The sequence below is a fragment of the Anas platyrhynchos genome, chromosome 1 (genome assembly GCF_047663525.1).
Source record: "Anas platyrhynchos isolate ZD024472 breed Pekin duck chromosome 1, IASCAAS_PekinDuck_T2T, whole genome shotgun sequence".
In the NCBI taxonomy this organism is placed as follows: domain Eukaryota; kingdom Metazoa; phylum Chordata; class Aves; order Anseriformes; family Anatidae; genus Anas; species Anas platyrhynchos.
The window spans coordinates 1446117-1467496 of record NC_092587.1 but is presented as its reverse complement, the minus strand read 5'-3'; the positions used below and the strand labels follow the sequence as shown (position 1 = coordinate 1467496).

The 21380-nt window shown below is 48.6% G+C and overlaps 2 protein-coding genes and 1 long non-coding RNA gene across 17 annotated transcripts in view; 1 reads left to right on the top strand and 2 right to left on the bottom strand.

Moving 5' to 3' along the window:
- Nucleotides 1-3400, bottom strand: part of NRF1 (nuclear respiratory factor 1) — a 51216-nt gene extending 47816 nt beyond the window's left edge. The window contains exon 1 of one of the 3 annotated variants that reach the window (XM_072038291.1): nucleotides 3249-3400. The gene's annotated coding sequence lies outside the window, so the exon portion shown is untranslated. Of the gene's footprint in view, nucleotides 1-957; nucleotides 1586-3248 lie in introns of those variants that run through there. The other 2 variants (XM_072038260.1, XM_072038104.1) reach the window with 2 other exon arrangements.
- LOC119718463 (uncharacterized) lies at nucleotides 3158-13174 on the top strand. Of its 7 annotated transcripts, none has more exons than XR_011809622.1 (4): nucleotides 3158-3235; nucleotides 4069-4411; nucleotides 4555-4598; nucleotides 4822-8372. It is a non-coding gene; the product is annotated as an uncharacterized lncRNA (long non-coding RNA). The 7 variants fall into 7 exon arrangements; XR_011809629.1 differs by lacking the exon at nucleotides 3158-3235 and adding an exon at nucleotides 3609-3627; XR_011809615.1 differs by lacking the exon at nucleotides 3158-3235 and adding an exon at nucleotides 12621-13174 and having other exon boundaries at nucleotides 3670-4411; nucleotides 4822-12095.
- A 246-nt stretch (nucleotides 13175-13420) lies between these two features.
- Nucleotides 13421-20783, bottom strand: SMKR1 (small lysine rich protein 1). Of its 7 annotated transcripts, none has more exons than XM_027461748.3 (5): nucleotides 20699-20783; nucleotides 19449-19558; nucleotides 19260-19317; nucleotides 16903-17102; nucleotides 13421-15218 (listed from the first exon to the last, which is right to left on the bottom strand). In XM_027461748.3, the coding sequence occupies exons 3-5, from the start codon at nucleotides 19260-19262 to the stop codon at nucleotides 15128-15130; spliced, it is 294 nt and encodes a 97-aa protein (XP_027317549.2). In that variant the 5' UTR covers nucleotides 19263-19317; nucleotides 19449-19558; nucleotides 20699-20783; the 3' UTR covers nucleotides 13421-15127. The 7 variants fall into 7 exon arrangements, with proteins under 7 accessions (XP_027317549.2, XP_027317558.2, XP_027317564.2 ...); XM_027461757.3 differs by lacking the exon at nucleotides 20699-20783 and adding an exon at nucleotides 19978-20043; XM_027461763.3 differs by lacking the exon at nucleotides 20699-20783 and adding an exon at nucleotides 19990-20033.
- Nucleotides 20784-21380: the final 597 nt, after the last annotated feature.

Sequence of the window (21380 nt, the reverse complement as noted above, 5' to 3'; positions counted from 1 at the left end):
AAAAAACAGCACCGAAAAGGCAACACGAGATTTAATTCCTGCCGTGCCTTGCGTTTTAGAGCTCTTCGGCTTTTTTTTCAGCACCACGAGCCCCTTCCCCTTCAGGGGAGGACCTGGGTGCCCAACCAGGGCAGGAGGATCCAAGGCTGAAGCCCAAAATAAACTCACGGGGGGGATTCATTCACGCAGCACAGAGGATGTCGCAACGTAAACACGGCACGGAGGCTCCGGGGCTGTGGTCTTGCAACTATTTCTGACCCAGACAAGGGGGAAGTTTCCCAAGGCTTTTGGCCTCATCCCCGTTTGATGAGTTTAATTAGGCGGTTACGTAACGAACGGCGGGCGGGAATCGTTCCTTTTTGGGCTATTTGGTGGCTTCGGAGTGAAAGGGACGCTCCGGGAGGGGAAATGTTTTGGGTTTTCCCACCTCTGGGCTTGGAATGGGACAAAAATTGCGGAAATGGGCTGAAAAAACTCCACATGGCCATCGGTGCGCGGAGCCTGAGCGATCCACTTGTTGCTTACAGCCTCTAAAAAAAGGCTGAAAACCCAAAAAAGAGAACGGGGCTCTGGGGTCGCCCTATAACTGAGGCTCTTCCCAACACCCCTTCCGATAGCAAAGCCCCAGAAGGGCCCGAAAAGCTTTACCCAGGGCTGAATGCTCCTGGTGGAAGCTGAAAAATGGGTGGAAGCAGAGAGGAGATGCTCGTGGTGCTGCTTCACGGCCCATCCACGGGTGCTTGGAGGACTCGGGAGCTCACCGGGATCATCCACATCAGCACCGTTTGGCTTCTGGAGTCGTGATTCACGGGGTGAAAGCAGCACGATGCCCCCCACGCGCCCTAAGTTCGTTAAGCAGACCCTGGCCTATATTCCAAAAGTTAATTAATTAAATAACCCGCGCACTGAGCATCAGGTGCACAAAAGAAATATAAATTATAGGTTTTTCCTACGGACCTACGCACACGGCTGCAGAAGTTGGAGCTGAAGCAGGATTCGTGCTATGGGGCTGCCCCAATGCTCACCCCGAGCTCCTGCACTCATTTTTGTCTCGATTTTCACCCACGAGGCTGAGATCTTCTGGGCTTGAGCCCTGCCAGAGGTGACCGAGCTGTTTGAAACCCTAAAGGAAGAGTCGGGGGAGATCCCGGCCCTCCCAGCAGCACCACGAGCAGCAGGCGCTCCCTCGTACACCTCGAGGGAAAGCCTCTTGCTCCCAGTTTGGCCACAAACACACAAAAAAAAAGACGAATGCCTTCTCTTTCACCCATTCCCCCAGCATTCAGACACCGTAAAAGCAATCCCACAGCTTGTAAGGATGAGAAACAGTGGTGTGGGTGACCCCAAAGCCGTGGTGTCCCCAACAAAACCAGGAGGGAAAATGCCCGAGTCCATTCAGCCTGGCTGGGAGCACAAAGCACACCTGTAGGGCCATTTTTGGGGTAAAACATCAAATTCTGCTAAGGATCATGGCCCCAAAACCCACAGGGATGAGCCCCCCGAGTGCGCTGCTGAGCCCCAGCGGGATGGGGAGGGACGGGCAGGGGGTATTAGGGCAGGGGGAGATCCCGAGGGGGGAAGGGGGAGGTAAGGGGGGGAAAAAGTTGTAAATAATAATAATAATAAATAAATAAATAGTGGGGAAAGGAGGAAAATAAAAAGGGGAGAATATGAAAAGGGGGAAGGAATAAAAAGGGGGAAATTTAGGAAAGGGGTGAAAGGGGGAATATAAAAAGGGGGGAAATATAAAAAGGGGGGAAAAGAGGGGTCAAAATATAAAAAGGGGGAAAAGGGGATATAAAAGAGGAAAATATAAGAAGGGGGGAAAGAGGGGGAATATAAAAAGGGGAGAAAAGGGGGTCAAAATATAAAAAGACGGGAAAGGGGAGTCAAAATATAGAAGAGGGGATCAAAATATAAAAGGGGGAAATAAGAAGTGGGGGAAGAAGGAAAAATTAAAAAGGGGAGAAGGGAAAAAAATAAAAAGCAGGGGAAAAGAGGGAAATTAAAAATGGAGGGAAGAGGGGAAAAATTAAAAATGGGGGAAAAAGGAAAAAATAAAAAGGAGGGGATAGATGGGAAAAAGGGATCAAAATTAAAAGGGGGGAAAAGGGAGAAAAAATAAAAAGGGGGGATATTAAAAGGGCAATGAAAAGAGAAGAAAAATAAAATTGGGAAGGAAAGAGGAGAAAAAATAAAAAGGGAGGAAAAAAATAAAAAAGGGGGGAAGGGGAGAAAAAATTATTAAAAGGGGGGGAAGGAGAAAAAATTATTAAAAGGGGGGGAAAAGGGGAAAAATTATTAAAAGGGGGGGAAAAATTATTAAAAGGGGGGGAAAAATTATTAAAAGGGGGGGAAAAATTATTAAAAGGGGGGGAAAATTATTAAAAGGGGGGGAAAATTATTAAAAGGGGGGGAAAGGGGGAAAAATTATTAAAAGGGGGGGAAAAGGAGAATGTTAAAAAGGGAGAATATTAAAAATGGATAATATTAAAAAGAGAGGAAAAATAAGAATATTAAAAAGGAGGGGAAAGGGGAGAAAATTAAAAGGGGAAAAATAAAAAGGGGGGAAATTAAAAAGGAGGGAAAAGAAAATATTCAAAACGGGGAGGAAAACGGGGGAAAATAAAAAGGGGAGGGAAAAAGGAAGAAAACTAAAAAGGGGAGGGAAAAAGGAAAGAAATAGAAATAGGGGGGGGAAATGTAAGACCATTAGGCGTGAAAAAAAAATAAAAGGGGGGGAAATTAACGAGAGGGGGGAGGAAAAAAGGGGGGAAAACTCCAGCGGGGCCCTGAGGTAAACCCGGGGGGGGGGGGGGGGGGGGGCAGGGAACGGGGCCGCGCTCCCGGTGCCCCCCCCCCCCAGGCTCCGGGCTGAGGCCTTCGAGGGCTCCCCTGAGGTTGTGGGGGGCGTCCCGCAGCCCCCCCCGGTCGTTGTGGGGTGGCCATGTCCCGGTGTCCCCCCCCCAAACACCCCCTAAAAACCACCACAGCGGCGCCTTCACCGCCCCCCCCCCCCACCCCGAGGCCTAGCGCGGCCTAATGAAAAAGGCGGCCCCGTGAGGCGAGGAGCGGGGCGTGAGGGGAGGAAAGGGAAAGGGATTTTAAAAAAGGGGGGGGAAAGAAGGGGAAAAAAAAGGGGAAAAGGTGTAAGGGGGGGGGTCCGGGATCGGCCGGTGGGGGCCCCCGCGTTGCTGCGGCTGCGCCGGGGCTGGAGGAGCTGGGAGATTGCGCGGTAGGACGCTCACCTCAGAGCGGCTGCGCTGCGGCGGGCCTGCGCCGTGGAAGCCTGCGGCGGGGAGGGAGGGAGGGAAGAGAGGAGAGAGAGAGAGAGGAAAAAAAAAAAAAAAAAAAAAAAAAAAAAAAAGGGGGGGAGCCCCCCTCGGGGAAGGGGGAGGGAGGAAGCGGCGGGGCTCGAGCCCTGAGCCGCCGCAATGGCGAGAGGGAGAGGAGGAGGAGGAGGAGGCCGAGGGAGGGAGGGAGGGAGGGGAGGAGGAGGAGGGGGGGGGGGGGGGAGAAGGAGAGAAAAAAAAAAAAAAAAAAAAAAAAAAAAAAGGTGGGGGGGGTGGGGAGGAGGGAGGGTGGCGTCATGGCGCGGCGCCGCCGCCATGAGGAGGAGGGCGAGGGGTGGAAAAAGAGGGGAGGAGGGGGGGAATTTGGGGAGGGGGAGAGGGGAGGGGGGGGAATATGGGGGATTTGGGGGTGGGGGGGGTGAGGGGGGTGTGGGGAGGGGGGTGTAGGGTGAGGTGGGGGGGGACGGGGGAGGCGCCATCTTGGGGAGGTCGCCCCGCGCCTCAGGGAGGAGGGCGGGAAAGGGCTGAGGGGGAGCCGGGCTCGGCGGTGCCCCGTCGTGTTTTGCTGTCAAAAAAAAGTGTGTTTTGCTGTCAAAAAAAGCGCGGTTTTGGGACATTCTGGCTCTCTGCTTCCCCACCTTCACCTCCCTCAAACTCTACTTTCTCAGCCATGTTGCTGAGCTAAGCCGGGTTTCAAAATAACTCGAAATAATGCAAAATGACCCCAAACTGCGCTTTCTAATGTGTGAAATCTAATGTTTTCTTGTTGTATCAGGGCTCAAAGACCTGCACTGGGACCGTGGTCTTGTCACAGGAAGGTGTCCGTGTACCAGAGCAACCTGTGGTTTCAGTGGGAGCCTGAAGTGTAAAGGACTTGGAACACAGGAAAAAAAGGAAAAAGTAGTACAAAAAATGGTACAAAATAGTAAAAATAGATATGTGCGATTTATAGCAGGGAGTCTTAAGGAGGGACTTCAGACTGATGGACCGAAACTGTCAAATTTAAGACGCGTTCTCCTCAAGTAAAGAATGGCGTGGAAAGTGCAACGTGGATGGATGCTCAAGAGAAAAGTTAATAAAATCTGGTTTACAGCGGCCTGGAAAGCAAAATATTTTCGGTAATGTTCCTTCCTTAAGGATCCTAGATGTACGTTAAGCGCTCCGCTAGAGAGCTGGCAGGTCAAAAATTCAGTAGGCTTTTATTTTACAGCAATCGTGGTTTTATTTTTGTTGCATATACATTTTTTTTTTTAAATTTCAGGACGTCAGCCTACCATCTGTGCCTCGTAGAAACCTCTTCCATGGGTATGTCACTGTACTAAAACTGATAATATTTTTCTCATTATGTTAATAGCCACTGCTGGAATTTTACAGCTTCCCTTGGAGCATGCGATACCCATCCCTCTGAAATGGGACGTATCTCACATGGCTACCAGCTCCCAAATTGTATAAACCGATAGCCAAATACAGAAATAACTTCACCCCATAGGCGGAATGAAGCACAGCCACCAATTTTTCCTATTAACAGATGCGATAAAGCAATTGTAAATGTGAAGGCAGGAAGTTATGACCGCGCTACAACCATCTGAAGATGCAAGACTACGGAAAGCACAGGGCGAAAACCTCTCCGAGACGTGCCCCCGTCTGCAGAGCCGGCCGAGGCAATCGACATGCGTGTCAGGTCAGCTCGGGATCGAATGTCCACTCCGCAGTCACACTTCACTTGTTGCCTCTGCAGTGCCCCTGCGTTTCTCTGGGAGCTCTGCAGCCACGTGCACGCTCTCACAGTGTGTTTTTTGGGGAAAAAACACCTGTTTTTTGCACCAGTGTCGGCTTAGCCCATAGACTGGGTTACTCCGCGTTTGGGGTGCTCTGGATTTCCATCGTTGGTCTTTCATAGGTACAAAATGTGGATCTGGGCCCAATGATGATTTACACCGGTTGCTGAAATGAGTGTAGCTTTTGCTCCAGAGCCGTGGAGGGGTCTTGGTGGGGCCTTGCTGCTCCGTGAAGACAGGGTAATGCCCTGCCAGCGCGGGCAGGCGTAGAGGCAGCTGACACGGACTGTAATAGCTGTGGAATTCCCTTGTGCTAATCAGCAGTTTTGGAACGGGGCCACAAGCACGGAGAGCTGGGCCTGTGCCACCTGAAAGGCCCGGTGTAACCCGCAGTGGGGCTGGAAGGAGGAAGGTCACTTCCCTGGACGTCACAGGAAGGTAGAACCCCATGAGACACCAAAAAACTTCCGTAATGGTAGGATGGCAGAATCCTGGAAGGGCTTCCGGAGGTTCTGGAGTCTCCCCTCTTGGAGGTTTTAAGAACAGGTTGGGCAAATGCTGCTCAGGAATGCTGTAGGTAGAGTTGCTGCTGCCTCAGGGAGAGGGATGGCTGACGGTGACGTCCCAGGGTCCCACCTGGCTGCATATTTCCCTGGCCACACGTTGCGAATTGGTTTGGAGTGGGCAGGTGAAGCCGTGGGCTTGTGGAAGTGCGCATCTGCAGGGCAGTGGCTGAGTGTGCTTGGCTGGGCCTGACACGGGCTCATTTCTTCTCCACCCCTCTCAAAAAGCACTCACTTAGGTGAAGAGAGCAGACAGGACCCAAAGCTCTTGCCAGGGAATGGCGTGGACGTTGATTTGGGATGCACCAAAAGGGGCCTCAAGAGGGAAATTTTCCCAGTATGAACAAACTGATTCTGCCTCTTAGGAAAAATCCGCATCAGCACATTTCCCCAGGTTCTCGTGGAGATCCAGCAAAGCCCAGGCTGCCTCGTGTCACAGACCCATACCCCCACAGGGTGAGGGTTGGCACAAGGCTCACTGCGAGCACAAATGTGCATTTTGCCTGCTGAAGGGTCGGGAGCTTGGCTCGCACCCCGTGGGGATGCCGGGGCTGGTCAAGACACGCCACATCCAGCACAGAGAAGGAGGGGAGGAGGTTAGCTGGGTAAAGGCAGACGATGCGTGGTGGGAAAAAGGAGATCTGGTGACAGGGCAGGGCCAGAAGGCGTAAATAATCTTCACATCCTCGGTTTGGGGAAAGAAAAGGTGGAATTTATAACATGGGGATGATGTTAGCAGCCTGCCAGGCAGGTGTGGCTGCTCAGGTGCTGCGAGGCTGTGGGAGAGACATCGGGGACTCGGTACGGGGTGTTTTAGCCATCCTCCCTGCCTTTGGCTGGTGAATTCTGCTCCAGAGCAAAAAAAAACAAACAACAGATGAGTAAGAAGGAAGGATTGCCTAGCAAAGGGTGCATGGGAAAGTGTGAGGGGACTGGGAGTGCCTGTGGCAGTGAGCTGGGTGGCTTGGAAGTAGCAGCGTACTAGAGAAGAAAAAATAAGATGGACGTACGTAGAGAGAAAGAATAAGATGGATTTTAGGGATCAGGGAGATGATGTTTTTGTTAGGGGGTGAGACACGTGCCCCTGCTAGCATGCTTAGCACAGCTCACAGCCCAGCTCAACCCAAAACATCGCTCCCATCAGCTGAGCCCATGTGGGGAGGAAGGAGATGATTTCTCCAAAAAGTGCTTTGGAGTCACAGGGATAGCTTTAGGACTTGCTGAACACACCGACCTGCTTGTATCGTGACAGAAGACCTCACGGTGACCGAGAGCCTGATATCTCACCGGGTTTGCACAGGAAGGTTGGGCTGTGGCGTGCTGGAGATGAAGGAGCTGCACGTGGTTGTGCAGCGGAAGACGAGCTCCTGGCAGCAGCTCTGTTCTGAGTCTGCTTCCTACAAAATGTCCTCGCTGCCTCGGAGTTAACAAATCTGCTGCTGCCTGCTGGCACTTTCTAGCTGCCTGCGCTTGGAAGGAGGAAACCCAGCCACTGAGCGTCTTGTATCATCGGGAGAGAAAAAGCGGATCCATCTTTCTTCTTGCCCGTGGAGTTTTCGTGCATCTCAAGCCCACGGAAGAGAAAAGCAATTGATTCACCCACGGTGCTGACAACAAACACCCCGATGACTTAGCGGTTTTGTAACCGAGCAGTTTTTAAATGTTCACAGTGCAGACTGAGGAGGAAAACTACAGACACAGCTGCGTGGCTTTCTCCTTTTCTCTCTTTTTCAGGTTTAAAAATAATAAATAAAAAAAAAAAAGATGCATCCATTGCTTGCCTTTAACCTGAATCTTTGCAGCAGTGGATGTTCAGTAATGTGCAATAAAACAGATTCGCACGGCTCATAAAGAGCCAAGCTCATTTTCATTACCCCGGGGAGAACATTGATAGGGCAATGTGTTAGTTGTAAGTAGCCTTGATGGGGCTCTGGATGCCACAGCTTCTCTGCAGCCAGATGAGGCCAAAGCCGAGTGATTTTGGGGAAGATTCCTCTGAAGAAAAGCTCTGTTAAGGCTCCTAGCCACCAAAATCCACATGGGTCCAGTCACTCTGGAGAGCTTCTACTGGTAGGGTAGCGGGTTCCTGCAGCATCACCCTCACAAACACAAATTCCTGGGCTTTCACCTGAATATCCCCTCTGCAGTTTAGCTCTTCGCACCTGGATCTTCAGCTTCGTGCTGCTGTACCAATGACACTCAGATATTTCCAGCTTATTTTCTCTCCTCCTGCTCCAATGTAGTTCGGTGAAGTTCTGCAAACGCCAATCTCTCCATTTTTCTGCACAGAGCGTGAGGAGCATCAGAACTCCACTGACGGAACACGATGGGTAAGAGTGAAGAGTCTGAAGAGAACGTGACCAGCCCTGCCTGCTACTAGGGGGAGGCCAGCTCTTCAGGCTTTTTATTACTTATTTGGTCTTTTTTTTTTCCCAGATTGTCAGTTCTTCCATGAAAAAGACACATCCACAGCATTTTTCTCTATTTCAGGCCAAGTTCCCCAGTAGCCATCTCAAGACTGGAGCTTCCAGTGTGGCCCCTCTGGGCTGTTTTGCTGTACCCCTGGCTGTATGGTTTACCCTTTTTTACAGCTCTTTGGCATCACCACGCAGAGCCAGCTCATAATTTCACCTGTGAAAAACCCCAGCATGGAAAGCAATCAGGCAGTCAGCAGTTAGTCTCTGTTAGTCTCTCCAGATGTGCTTTCTTGGGTGGTAATAAATGATTTTAGGACTCTACTGCATAATTTTTTGAAATTCTGTTGAAATACTCGCCTGGACCAGCAGTGTTCCGGGGCGGCCTCAAGCCTCAGACCATTTCCAGCATCTTCCTCAGATCGTTACCAGCAGGGAAGGGTTAGAGCAGAAGGGATCTGTGCTACGGACTCTTGAGACCTCGATCCTCTCAGCAGCAGAGAAAAGGGTTGCATGGTGTGAGGATCTAGAAGGTAACCCAGGCTGGGGCCTCTGATTCTGCAACAAAACGGGGGCCCAACGTGCAGCAACACAAACGTTGTATGACTGGTCCTGGGGACAGCAGCTTTACTTCTCGTGGTTCCTCTTTCGCAGCATCCAGGAACCAAAAGCAGCCTGGATTTCGGTCGTGCCTTGCAGCAACCTGCCTTTTCACTTCTCCCAACTAGTGATTAATTGTTTCTATTCTGCCAGTGCCCGGAGTATTTGGAAATAAAAGCCAGTAATGCTGGCGGAGCGCCACGCTCTCATCTCTATGAAGCAGCAGGAATAGTAACAACTATCGAGAGAGACTGGCACGTCGGAACCCACTTATGTATTATGTATAGCCTCTCGGTGCCTTTTCCTCGCAGCTAAGCACCAAACTGCAGTCGATCTTACAGCAGAAATAGTTAACGGAGAGACAAAGATGAGGGACTAAAAAAGGAAGAGACGCGCTGGGAACTTTGCTGGCAGGAAGCCTTTTCTCTCCCATCCCCACATGCTGCCTGGGGCTTCTTTTTAAATGAATTGATAAAGATTGTCTTTTAATCACTTTTTAGGACAGGGTTGGCCTGGTTGTGACTCGAGTATCAATGTCTGTGCTAAAGCTTGTCCTGCACCAGCGCTGTGCTGATGCTGGAGCCCCCGAGAGCCCAGTCCCCAGCTGGGGGACAGAGCCACCAAGGTGGCTGGGGCCAGCACGACTGTGGTGAGTTTGGAGGCAGGATGGGATCTCGTTAGACCACTGACATCTTCCTGGTGCTGGCTGTGGCATACGGTGCTTCCAAATAACCTGCTGCTCTGATGCCTTTCCTACAGGGCTGCAGCCTGCTCTTTGTGAGACGTTCCTCAGGTCCCATGTGCTTCTCTCAGGGAAATAAATTCCCCAAACGGTCGCTGCAGGCTGATTACCCCGAGCTGGACGTGTATGATTTTCTTTTCTTCGTTACTCGAGGCGATTTTGCCTAAAGTGCGTAGCAGGCAGGGTGATTTCCCCTGGCTGGGCTAGCTGTCTGAACACAATTCCACTCGGCTATTATTAGCAGGAGCAAGCAGGGCTGAGTTTACAACTGTGCAGGAGTGATAAGCTCAAGACGACGGCGCTTCCTCTCCGAGGAGCTGTCTTTGCTCGACTCCTCCGCGTCTGAGACGCTGCCATCCCCGAGTCAGGAGGTGTTTTTGTACTCAGAGCAGGGATGCCCACAAGGCGCAGGCCAGGTGGGTTCCTTTTAATGGAAGGCTAAACTGCATCTCTGACGTGATTTTACCCTCTTCATCCAAGCTGATAGAGTCGCTGAAGTTCTTGAGTTTTCTGACACTCGTTTTTATGGCCTTCAGCCCAAATTCCTTCAGGTCTCCAAGCCATGGCCATGTTGGTTTCCCTGCAATCTTCATTTTTTTAGAGAACCTACATTTCTCTATCCACACTAAACCTCACTTTGCTTTTTCAGTAGACTCTTAAGCATCGCAGGGAGTGGGATCTGTCTCACTAGATGTGGGTTCCTGTATCTAAACAGGACTCCCTGGGCTGCTGTAAGTCTCTGTACAGAGTCAGAAGAATCACATCCCGAGCTCCTCTTACCATATGAACTAAATAACCTAGATGACTAGTCCAAACTTAGCTGCAGATATTCAGATTTAGGGGAGATTAATCCCATGAGTCTCAGTTTTATGACTCCCATATAGCAACACGTGAGGAGAAAAGCTGCACAAGCTGCACAAGCTCATCTGTTGGAGGTGCTAATTGTCACCCTGTGCTGATGAAGCAGTAGCATTGGGAAGCACTGAGGAAAACGCGAATAACAGGTTTAAAAAATGTGACACGGGAATGAGAGGCAAAAAGCAGCACACCTTTTTGTCAGAAGGAGCTGAAATGAAGGAATTTAAAGGGAAGGGAGATGTAGCAATCCTCACGTCACAAAAGAGTGCTGTGAAGATGATGACCTGTGGGTTGTGACTACTGGTGGGCTCAGGACAAGCACAGCCCTGCTACGTGTAGGTGTGGGAATGGCCCTGAGCTGTGTGGGTGACCCTGGGCCCTCGCTCTTGCAGCCCCGCCAATGCTCAGGTTCTACAATTCAGCGATTTCCTTCATTCCCTGACAATTAGGAAGCATTTTGAGAAGCACTGAGCAGCTCATCACAGACACCCTGAGGAGGTCGCAAGTCTGAAATCACACAAACTATTAAAAGGAATTCTGTCTGTTCTTCCAAGGCAGCGTCAGTGCCAGACCTTTTAAGAGCTGTCAAAGCATTGAGACAGGCCCAAACTGTGGGTCCAGGGAAGGACAGCAAAGTATCAACTGCCAGTGTAGGAGCTTGAAATGCTTCGGATTTATTCTGCTACCTGCTTGCTGGTGATGGCAACAGAAAGGATGGAAGCTGCGTGCATAAGACCACGGAGAAGTATAAAGAATCAAAGCACCTCAATTCTAAGAAAGCAGAGCTTGGACAGTTCCCAAAGGGCAAGCTGTAATTACCAGGTGCTCCCAAAATAGATCTTTTCAGAAGGCACAAAAATTCCTGGATTAAATATCTCAGGAGCTTTCACAACTATTTCTGGTGACATCGCTGACATGAGTTAGACACCACAGAAAGCTCAAGGGTTTTTACTGGAAATGAAGCAAAGAGCCTCACACTTAGAAAGCTCTAACATACCCCAGCAAAAAGCATCTGTTTAGGCACTGCTTACCTTGAAGATCTGAAGTACAAGGTACGATTACACAAAATTAAGGTCACTGAGAGGCAATACTATCAACAGCATTAGTAGACACAGTGATTTCATGAGGGCTGGCAATTTTGTTCCTTTCATTTCTCCAAGCATCAGACTGTTGCCAACAAGCAGATTGCAAGTCACGTCAGAAGCTTTAAGGCAACCGTAACTCTCCTTTTGAAGCTCTCGCACAAAGCAACTCGTGGCAAGATAATTCTCTTTCCTTAGAAAGGTCACGCTAAGAAAGACAGGAACATGACATCAGTCATCTACACCACTTGTGATCCAGTCTTCACTTCGGCTGTCTCAAGGGCTGAATAAAATCTGTTTACAGCCCAGTGAAACTCTACAGATAACCCCAGCAGGTCCTTCCCCTTCTCTGATGAGAAAATCCATCTTACACATAGAAAGCTTTCCCACTTGCTCCTCCACAACAATCTGTAGCGAAGGATACATTAAATCAAGCGAGGGAAACCCCCAGAATCCTCAAACAACACACAAGGGGAATTCTCGCCATACGTAAGCGTTACAGTTTCAATAAAATCGGCCAACCTTGGTAACATTTTGAACAGCCATTGAAAGAAACCCATAGAAGCTATCACAGAAAGGTTTTGTGTAAACAAGAAGGGCCCCAGCTCATTCCTGGAATGCAGGGAGCACTCCGAACAGCTGTAACTGTGTATTCAACATGCAAGTGCTACATCACGCAGCATCTGATAGCGCTACATCCATCGGATCCAACAGAGATTTGGGCAGAGTTATTCTGCAAACATTTTTTTTTTCAGACCAAGACAGGTAAAGAAAGAGTTTCTTTACTTTTGTTTTGTTTTGTTTTGTTTTGAGGAATGAAATACTTCAGCAAACGAGCTGTTTGCCCTGAATGTGAAAAAGAACCGTCACTTTCTGGTCCAGACATGGTCATGTCCCCTATGTCTGCTCAGGCAGAGATATACCTGTGCTACAGACATGCAAATCGAGGTGAGACGACCCGTATTTATAGCCTTATATTTAAAACTCACAAAAACAAACAAACAAAAGCCAGCTGCGGTAATTATTGTAACTAATTGCTTACAGCTTTAATGCAAGCATCAGTTTTGTAGCTTGTGATTTAACATCTCAGATTGCATGGAGAACTCTTACCCAGTTGGCTCTTTTTCCTTCCCAGAACAGGCTCTTGCTACTACGTGATGTAGATAAAGTACCCCCAAGAGATGCGTGACCTATTTGAGCCACCCTGAATAAGACTTTTTTGAAGTTAAATGTAATTTTCAACTCGCACTAAGCAGCATTAAGTATTTTTGCTTTCTTCTTATAATCCAGGTACTCCATTCTACCTACAAGCATTAAAAAGGGCTTCCTTTCAGCTTGTAGCAGCACTTGGCCTATCACCTGCAGTTTCGGCTATTAAAAATATTCTGACATTCAGCAGTAATTAGAGGTGAATTTTTAAAGTATTTGGTTCAAGCATTTTCACCAAAGAGAGACCTGCTCCATTCACGACATACAATCACCGCCATCCCAAGGAAGCCATTGTAGCCATGTGCTGCATGAAGCATTTTCCTCATTTTTCTTACCCATTTCTCTCTTTTAGTGCCAATTACAGCTAGAAGACAACCAGGAGGCACGCTGACACAACGCCGTTTTTTGCATAAAAAAAAAAGATTTCACACTCAGTTTATTCTAGCTTAGTCCTGAATATATCAGCCTGAAAAAGTAAATAAAAAGAAAGCCCCTTTGGTTATGTTTCTCCTGTAGTCATATCGCAATAACCTAGAAGGAACACTGCCAGCTTAAAGGACTGAATTTACTTTAAAAGAATAACAAAATTATGTGCAGCTTAAACCAAAAAAAAAAAAAAAAAAAAGAGAGAAAAAGCTATTTTCTCCCCCAGATTCTGTCATGACTAACCTATGGGCTGAGGCTCTCAGTGGTGGCAAAACCTCATAAACTTCCTCTAAGGGGGTCATCAAAAACATCTCCAAGAAGCAGGACTCCTGAATTCATGGAATAGCTCCAGGAAACTACCGGTGACTGGGTAGCACTAGGATGCAACAAAAACATTTCAGCATCTGGAATGGAAGGCCTCGAAACTCACCAGTGTCACCTCTGCAACTTCTCACCTTTTGTTCCTTCCAGTCTTTTGTGCGACAATTACTAGCAAAAGAAAAAAAGGCAGAAGCTTTTTCTCAACCTAAGGTGAGAGGCTTAGAAAAAAAGACATTAAAATTCAATGACATTCTTGGTTTATAAGGAACGTCTGAAGTGGCAGTGGGAAACCAGAAAAATGGGCAAATGAGACAGGAGTTAACCTACCAAAAACGTTATTTTATTTATTTCTGCTGACACTGTTCAGTGCCAACATCTAATATATATATTTTGGACAAAAGTTTTGTTTTGTTTAGTTTTGTTTTTAAATTCACCATAGTAACCTTTTCATTATGGAGATAGCATTTATGACCAAAAAGTCCTCACTGTCCTCCCCTGAAGTTGGGAAATAACAGCCAGGGCGTATCCAAAAGTGAGACAAAAGGGTGCATGCCACTTCTTGATCCTTTCTTATCTATCCTAAAGATCCACCATGCTTTTCTTAACGTGAGAGTAACAGGCTAGGAAATACCAGGCAATATGGAAGCATAGACTGAGGGATGTTCTAATACCAAGTGTGGTGAATCACCTCTTTTTTTTAACTGCTATATAAATAGCCATCACTCACTCTGCACAACAACAGTCCTGTGGCCCTCCTTCCCTCCCCGTCCCCCACCCACAAACACGTACGTCAGCACCCGGTGTATTTTTAACAGCCTGGTTTCGGTGTACAACTTCCTCCAGGAAACGTTAACCTCGCACACTCAAAGCAGCACGCTGCGCGACTGCTGAGTAACAGCAGCACGAAGGAAGCCCGACTTCCAGAAAAAAAATGCCTTTCTGCAAGATGATGCACACAATGCTGCGAAGTTCCCTCGCACCGTGCCCCTAAAGCAAAGGGTCTCTCCAGCATCCAGCTTCCCCTCAAAAGATTCTCTGGGGATTTGAGCAGAATTGGCTTTATTCGCCTTAAACTCAGCTTATAAACTCTGCACCCCGGCGGGAAGAAAAGCCTGCCACAGAATCGAACTCACACACTGTGATAGGACAGAAGTATCTGTGTCATCCAGCAGCAACAGACTGCCTGGGAAGTCACGTCCACTTGAGCCAGACTGCCCCTTAGAAGCTGGCAGCAGTCTGCAGCACTCTGAAGCAGCGTATTCAAGCAGAGAATCGACGCATTTGAAGTCCAGACTTTTCTTTGGAGGTGTCTGTTGGCCTTCGTTAACCAACAGGGAGCCTGAATCGCATGCAAAATTGAGATGGATCCAGGCGGGAGAGAGGTAAAAGGGAAAAAAAAGGAAGAAAAAGCGTTTATTTTTCAGCTTGGGACAGTTGGAAGGGTTTTCCGTCTGTTGCCAAAGAAATGAATAGCAACTTTTCAGAAATACTGGAAAGCGGAGTCTTTGTCCTTTGCACTTCGCTGGTCACCATCTGCTGTGCTCAACTGCACCACACAAAAAGCAGATCTTTTTGTTTTTAAAGAGAAAACCTCTAATGATATTTCACTATTTGTCCCAGTCAGTTCTGCAAAGTAAAACTTTGATCCAGAGTCTTGATATCATCGTAACTCCAGTCTGTGATGGCTGTAAAAGAGGCTTTGCTTGCTTGCAGCAGTCGCAGCAGATCAGAGCCCTCTCGAGCGGCGTGCCGCCTGCCGCCCTGCTCAAGTGCCAGCTGCTTCAGAGGAACCCGCGCATGGTGCTGTTGTGGAGGAAGTTGCCCAGAACGAAGTTGTTTTCCTAAACACCTGCCCTGCGTGGAATTGCTGTTAAACCGGGCTCTTCATCTTGGCAAGAGCTCGTACTGCTCTTCAGCTTCTCCTCCTGCAAACTGACCAGAAGCAGAGAAACACTGAGAGCGGGGCGCTGACTGCCCCATATTAAGGAATTCCTGCCTTGGTGTGTGGAAACACCCCTCCCTTAAAGTTCTGTGTAGCAAGAGGGAACAATTTGATTTATTTTTAACCGATTAGCTTGAGATGCTAAGTACAGAGGGAACAAATTTTGGTCCTCTCTCGCTTTGGAACACTAGGAGGAAATTGTAGCAAGTAGATGCTGTGACCAGACTTCCTGGTGGGTGATGGGGAAGCAAGAATATGAGTAAACACTGAGGAAGACACATCTATGCACAGAGCAAACTGCAAACCACATCTCTGACTCAGCAGAACATACCAACTACAGGCTAATTGGCAAGGAAACAGGATCCCCATCATGTTTTTTTTCACGTGTAGTTGAAATAAGTTTGGTGGAGTACTGCAGTAGCCTATATGATGGCAGTAGCTGGCCTGCAAGCACCACCACAAAACTATAATTTTATCAAGATCTCTTCATGGAAGGAAAAGTTTTAAGCTGGAGAAATAGCATAAGGCTTTACAGGCCTTTGCTATTCAGCCCCAAGACACCAACTGCAGTGCTGGTGTGACACTTCCTGCACGCCTCACAGTGCTGCTGGGTGCAGAGAGCGGTCGTACATGCTCACAGCCACTCGAGGATCTGAGAGACCTGGGGCATCTCCCCTTCCAGTAACTCTAGCAGATTCTCTTTTCCTAGATTTTCCTAGATTCCAAGATTCTGGCCACTTTGCTTTCTTTCCCATCTCTGCACAGCCTCCACCAGCTCCAGACACATTCTCTCCTGTCCCAGGCACTCCACTGCATCCTTCCAGGTGGTGTGCTGTAAGATTCTGGCAGACACAGATTCTCTCGACATGCTGCTTTGCAACTTACCTGCTGCGTTAAACTGACATGGAAACGGAGCAAAGCAACTCTGAACTGTAAGGCTTGTGGTTTCCAGCCAGGATGTTTGGGCCACGAGTGGTTACCAGAAGGGGAGACCTGGTAGGGGAGCTCACCAACCTCTAACTGCAACACGACAGCACTGACACCTCAGCTGGATCTCCAGGATCTCGCCACGGCCAAAGGAGAGCTGGCGGTGCGGTCAGCGGAGCTCCAAGCACTGCTCATCTGAGCAAACGTACCCATTTCCTTTAGGGTGAGGTGAATCACCCAGATGCACAGAATGCATCGCACAGCTCTCCGCTGACCCAGAAAGGGAGCGCCGGGTGACTCTCAGAGAAGCTGATGTAGAAATATTTAACGCTGTTGAGCTGCCTGTGGTATCCATTTTCTGAGCTCCAGTTGCCACCAGCACTGGGTGAAACAACTGGAGGTGCTCCAGCACTAAATGCAGAATGTACTGGGGAGCACTTCCCACTTGTGGGGCAAAGAAAACCCCAGCACAAAGCCTTCAGACTGCCGAGGCACAACATTTTATTCCATACAGAACTGGAGGGCTAAGGGCTACTGCTGAATTACGATGGCACAGACATCACTCACCACTTGTCACTCTGTGCTTGAGCCACGTAAGAGTGTCTTTGTACAGACACAGCAGTGATTATGGCAACGTATTTGAGCTAACCACTGGAGATGTCAGCATGAGTAATACTCAAAAAAGCCTCTTCTTCACTGGGGAGCTTGGTTTCCATCGTGTACTTTGCTCCCCGGCCACCTGCTTACTTTCGTTTCTTGCCCTTCTTTTTGGGGGAGCCAGGCCAGGGAAAGCCCCGCAACTCCAGGCAGGCGGGGGCGTTGTGGCAGACGTAGTAGGCGTTGAGCATGGCAGCTGGGCTGAGGATATCCACGTCCTTCACCGCCTTCTTCCCTTTCTTTTTGGAGCTTTTGCCTTTGGCACGCTTGGGCTTACTACTTTTACCCGCCTGCAGAGAGAAAATGACCACAAAAACACACAGTTAGCTCTGCATCTGGATCGTTTGGATTCTGGGTAGAGGATCCTGAGACATCCTCAACAGCTTCACTGCATCATGGTCCTGGCTTGCAGCATTAGCTCAGAGCCCCCCACCAGCCTCCTGTACTTTGTGGTGATTTTATGTAGGGACTACCAAGCATTAAAACACTTTCACCAAATCCATATTTGCTCTATAGCCTGTAAGAATCTTTCAAGTCATCAGACAGGGATGATTAGTGTTCCGCCGTGCTTCTGTCGGGCTAAAAAAAGGGTTGTGCATAATGGAAATCAAGCATTCTTTTCAATTGATTTTTTAATTAATGCATGCTGCTCCTCTACCGCTGACGGTAACACAAATCTAAACAGCAGCTCTGCCATTCTCTGTGTAGGAAGCGGGGCTGCTAAAACTCATCCAGACCCTGGAGCGGGCCAAAGACTCCCGTTAACTCCACCTGAGGAGTGCTGCTGCCTGAACACCCAGCCTCGTGCCTCCAAGAGGGGTTTGCCAGCCTCTGATTCACTCCCAGGATTATTTTCTCACCCACCCTGGGCACTCCTCGCAGGAAGCCTGGAGTATGTGTGCGTGGAAGACGCTGCCTCCAGGTGCTGAGCGACAGAAAGCAGCTCGGGGACCCGCAGGGATCTCTCCTTGCTGCTGTGTGGGCAGGAAAAAGGTGATGGCAGCACAAAGCCACAAGGTGGGCAGCGTCCCAGGAATGGATAGAGCAAGAGCTAGCCCCAGAGAAAAGGCCGGACAGGAGCATTTGCACATCACGAGTGACCGAAAGTATTCGACCCTTGGTCTGATGCCAAGAGCACTTTTTGTACACACCAAGTCACCTTCTGCATCTGCCCACCCGTTTCTGTTATTTGACTAACTTTGCACACCACTAATTAACAGTTCTGTGCGATTCATTCAAAATAAAACGGATGGGTGCGAAGGCCGTATGCAGCTATCAGCCAAGCAGAAAAAAAAATAAATAGAAATCATGAGGTCCATATAAAACGCACCACAAGAAGAGAAACAAAAAAGACAGACCAGCAGAAAAAAAACAGAGCGAAAGCTGCAGATGCTGGTGGCATTGTTCCTAAAGTTTCAGTCATGCAGACTGCAAACTACTTGAACCCAGACACGCATCAGAGAGGGCGACAAGCCTTTTATACAGACCTTAATTGGACAGAACTTGTTGAATACTTTATGTGCTGGAATGTGTACACTTCAGAGTGGATGCTGACATCAGATTTTTCAGCCAGCCTCCTGAACCACGCTCCCAGTTTGTGCTCCCAGCAGGGTCATGGCAGATTTTGTGAGCTTAATTAGGTTCCCGGTCAGAACCTGGCCTGTAGCTGCTCTTTCAAAATACAAAAGGTGCTTACAGGTAAGGCCAAACTGTTGTAATAAGTCTGCAGTGAGAAGCAGGGAATGTCTTTGGTCTAAAGCTGACTCACTGCTCCTGCTGTCTCTCTGCAACAGCTACCCCTGACCTCAGGGCTTTGAATGTCAGCAGTCGGTCATTGTCAGCAACTGGCTTTTTCTGTCTCTTATTAAATGTGGTGGCATCGGAAAGCTGCAGTCTGCAGTCAGCTCATGCGCTCCAGCACAGCCTAGAGAAGGGGTTCCCAAAACGTGGGCAGCTAACAAGCTCCTTGACAGCACCACAAACGCTGTCGGATGTCACACCTCGTGTACACATGCACAGAAGGCAGTGCCAGAGCCAATGTGTGGCATAACAGCCAACAGTCCCGGAATTTCTTAAGGATTTATCAGGCAACCAAAGTTGAACAGAGTGCAGCTCTTTTTTTGGCAGTTAGAGGCAGGACTGAAGCAGCTCAGAGTTCCTAACTCTTAAAAAAAAACACCAGGATATCCACATTTGTGTGGTGTTTTCACTCACCCGCAAGGAATTGGATTTGGGGCTTTCTAAGATGCCTACAGACTTTTACAGCCTAGAGTCTGTAAACTGCAAGAAAGATCTAGAAGCCAGAATGTGGGGCAGACTTACACACAACATCAAAGTGTGCAGTTCAGGTTATGCCCTGCAGCCGTGGAACGGAGCCTTTTGGCTATTAACACCCCTTCCTTAAAATGTGGAATCAACACTAATCGGAAGAATCAAACCTGCATTACCATGGTTAAGTCCTGTCAGTGAGCTGGGAGCCTCCACGCTAAGCCCTGAAGATGGTCCCTGCAACACACAATCACGTAGCGAGTCACACACTCTGCAACACATTACTATTATTCGCCCTAAACTTTAGTTAGAGGATAAAGGAAGAGGGAAAATAGGTCCTTGCACAGCCAGGACCCGGTGTGCCATACCTAAAAGCACAGAACCACCACTGAGGTAACTCTGAGCTCTGCCAGGGTCCAGGACTCGGAGCTTCCCTGCACAGATTTTGTGGTCTCGTAGGGGATCTCCCAGCAGATGCCTGGCCAGGGAGGAGAGGAAAGGAGATGAGAAAATAGTAGAGCCTGGGCCACAGCCCCCAATGGCCCCACAGCAAGACCCTACTAGTAGGTAGCAGCAGGGTAGCACAGGGCAGGATCCCACCGCTTCCCTCCACACCTCCCAAAGCCTTCCCGTCCCCTTTCTCCACGCGTGAAAAATTAAAAAAAAAAAAATATTTAATTAAAATTTTTCCTCAGCTTCTTCCCGGCCGGCCCACCCCACAGCAACGCGGCGCTACCCGCACACCCCCCGCCCTGCCGGCGGCGGACACCAAGCGCTGAACGGGTCCGGATCCCGGTCCCGGTCCCGGTTCTGATCCCGGTCCCGATTTTGATCCCGATTTTGATCCCGGTCCCGGTCCCGGTCCCGGCCCCCCCCCGGCCGCAGCTGCCCCGTTACCATGGCGCCCACCCGCGCATGCGCAACCCGCCGCCACCGACCGTTGGGGCGGCAACGGCCGCCTCAGGAAAAGGGCGGGAAAAGCCTCTGAGGGGATCGAAACCGCTCGCTGAGGGGCATTGGAGAAATAAATACATTAAATAAATACATTTTTTTAAAAAAGTACCACAGTAGTTTTTATTTTGGAGAAAGAAGTTGCCGGTTTTTTCAAAGGTTGTGGGAAAAATTGGGTTTTCACAGAGTTTTAAGTGAGCTTTTGTGGAAAAAAAAAAATTAAAAAGCTCAAATTTGTGGGCAAAAAGCCTTGGGTTGGGGTATTTGTGGGCAAAAATTACAAAATTGAGTTGGGGTATGCCGGCCTTCGGCTTTTGGGCTGTGCTGGACGAGGCACAGCTCACACCTCTGTGGTCTGCGCTGCTGGAATGTGTTAAACCAGCATCACGTACCACAGAAACATTTTTAAAAACGACCTTTGGGCTGGGTTGAGTTGAGAACTGCAGTTTCAGAGAGCAGGTATCAAACAGAGCTTGGACGTTTTCCAAAAAAAATCTTAGAGTGATAAAAATTTAAGCTGATATCCGAGGTATAAGTGAAGCCACGTGAAGTTGAGGGGTCACAGGGAGGAGCAGGCAGCTGAAGGGCTGATTTTGTTGCTTTGCTCCTTTTTTAGGGACTTTTTTTTTTTTTTTTTTTCTTTCCCCACAACCAGGGTACTACTCACAAATACTGTTTTTGTTAAATGGGTGTGAGGCAGGTTTCTGTTCCACATCCCTCAGCACCAGGCTTCCAGTGCTGTGCGCTCCCATCTGCAAAGCAACAGGAGTCCAAAGCAAAAAGTGGAAAAAGCGAAAAGTGTCAGGAGCTGAATCACCTTATTTATTTATTTTATTTATTTATTTATTTTAAATTTTAAACAAATAAAAAGCTCGTAATCATGCTATTGCCAAACCCTGACACTTCAGTGAGTCTGCCTAGAACCTGGTTCCATTTTTATCAGATGTTAACCTCTTGCAATCTGCTTTCTTGTCCATAAGCCCATAGAATGCACTTTATCGTATTTTCAGACTTGTCTTCAAAATCTTTACAGGTAGGAGCTTGGAATTTAGTGCAATTTCCTAAGGAAAAGGGGCTTGTACCGCCTCACAGGCTGCCTGTCATCCCCTTTGCCATGACTTTTGAGGCAGCTCTAACCAAGTTTGACACAAAGCCGAGGGTTCAAATATATTAATTTCCTATGAGTTTCATGAAAATTGTCAGCTGTGCCGAGCGTGGGAGACAGACACTATTAATATCTCGGCTGAGGAAATGTCAGCACAGCTCAGCCCTTCTCTAGGCTGTTTGGCAAGAGCATGTGCTGTTCCTGCAGTGGGGAGGACAACGTGGTATTGAAGGTCAATGGGACA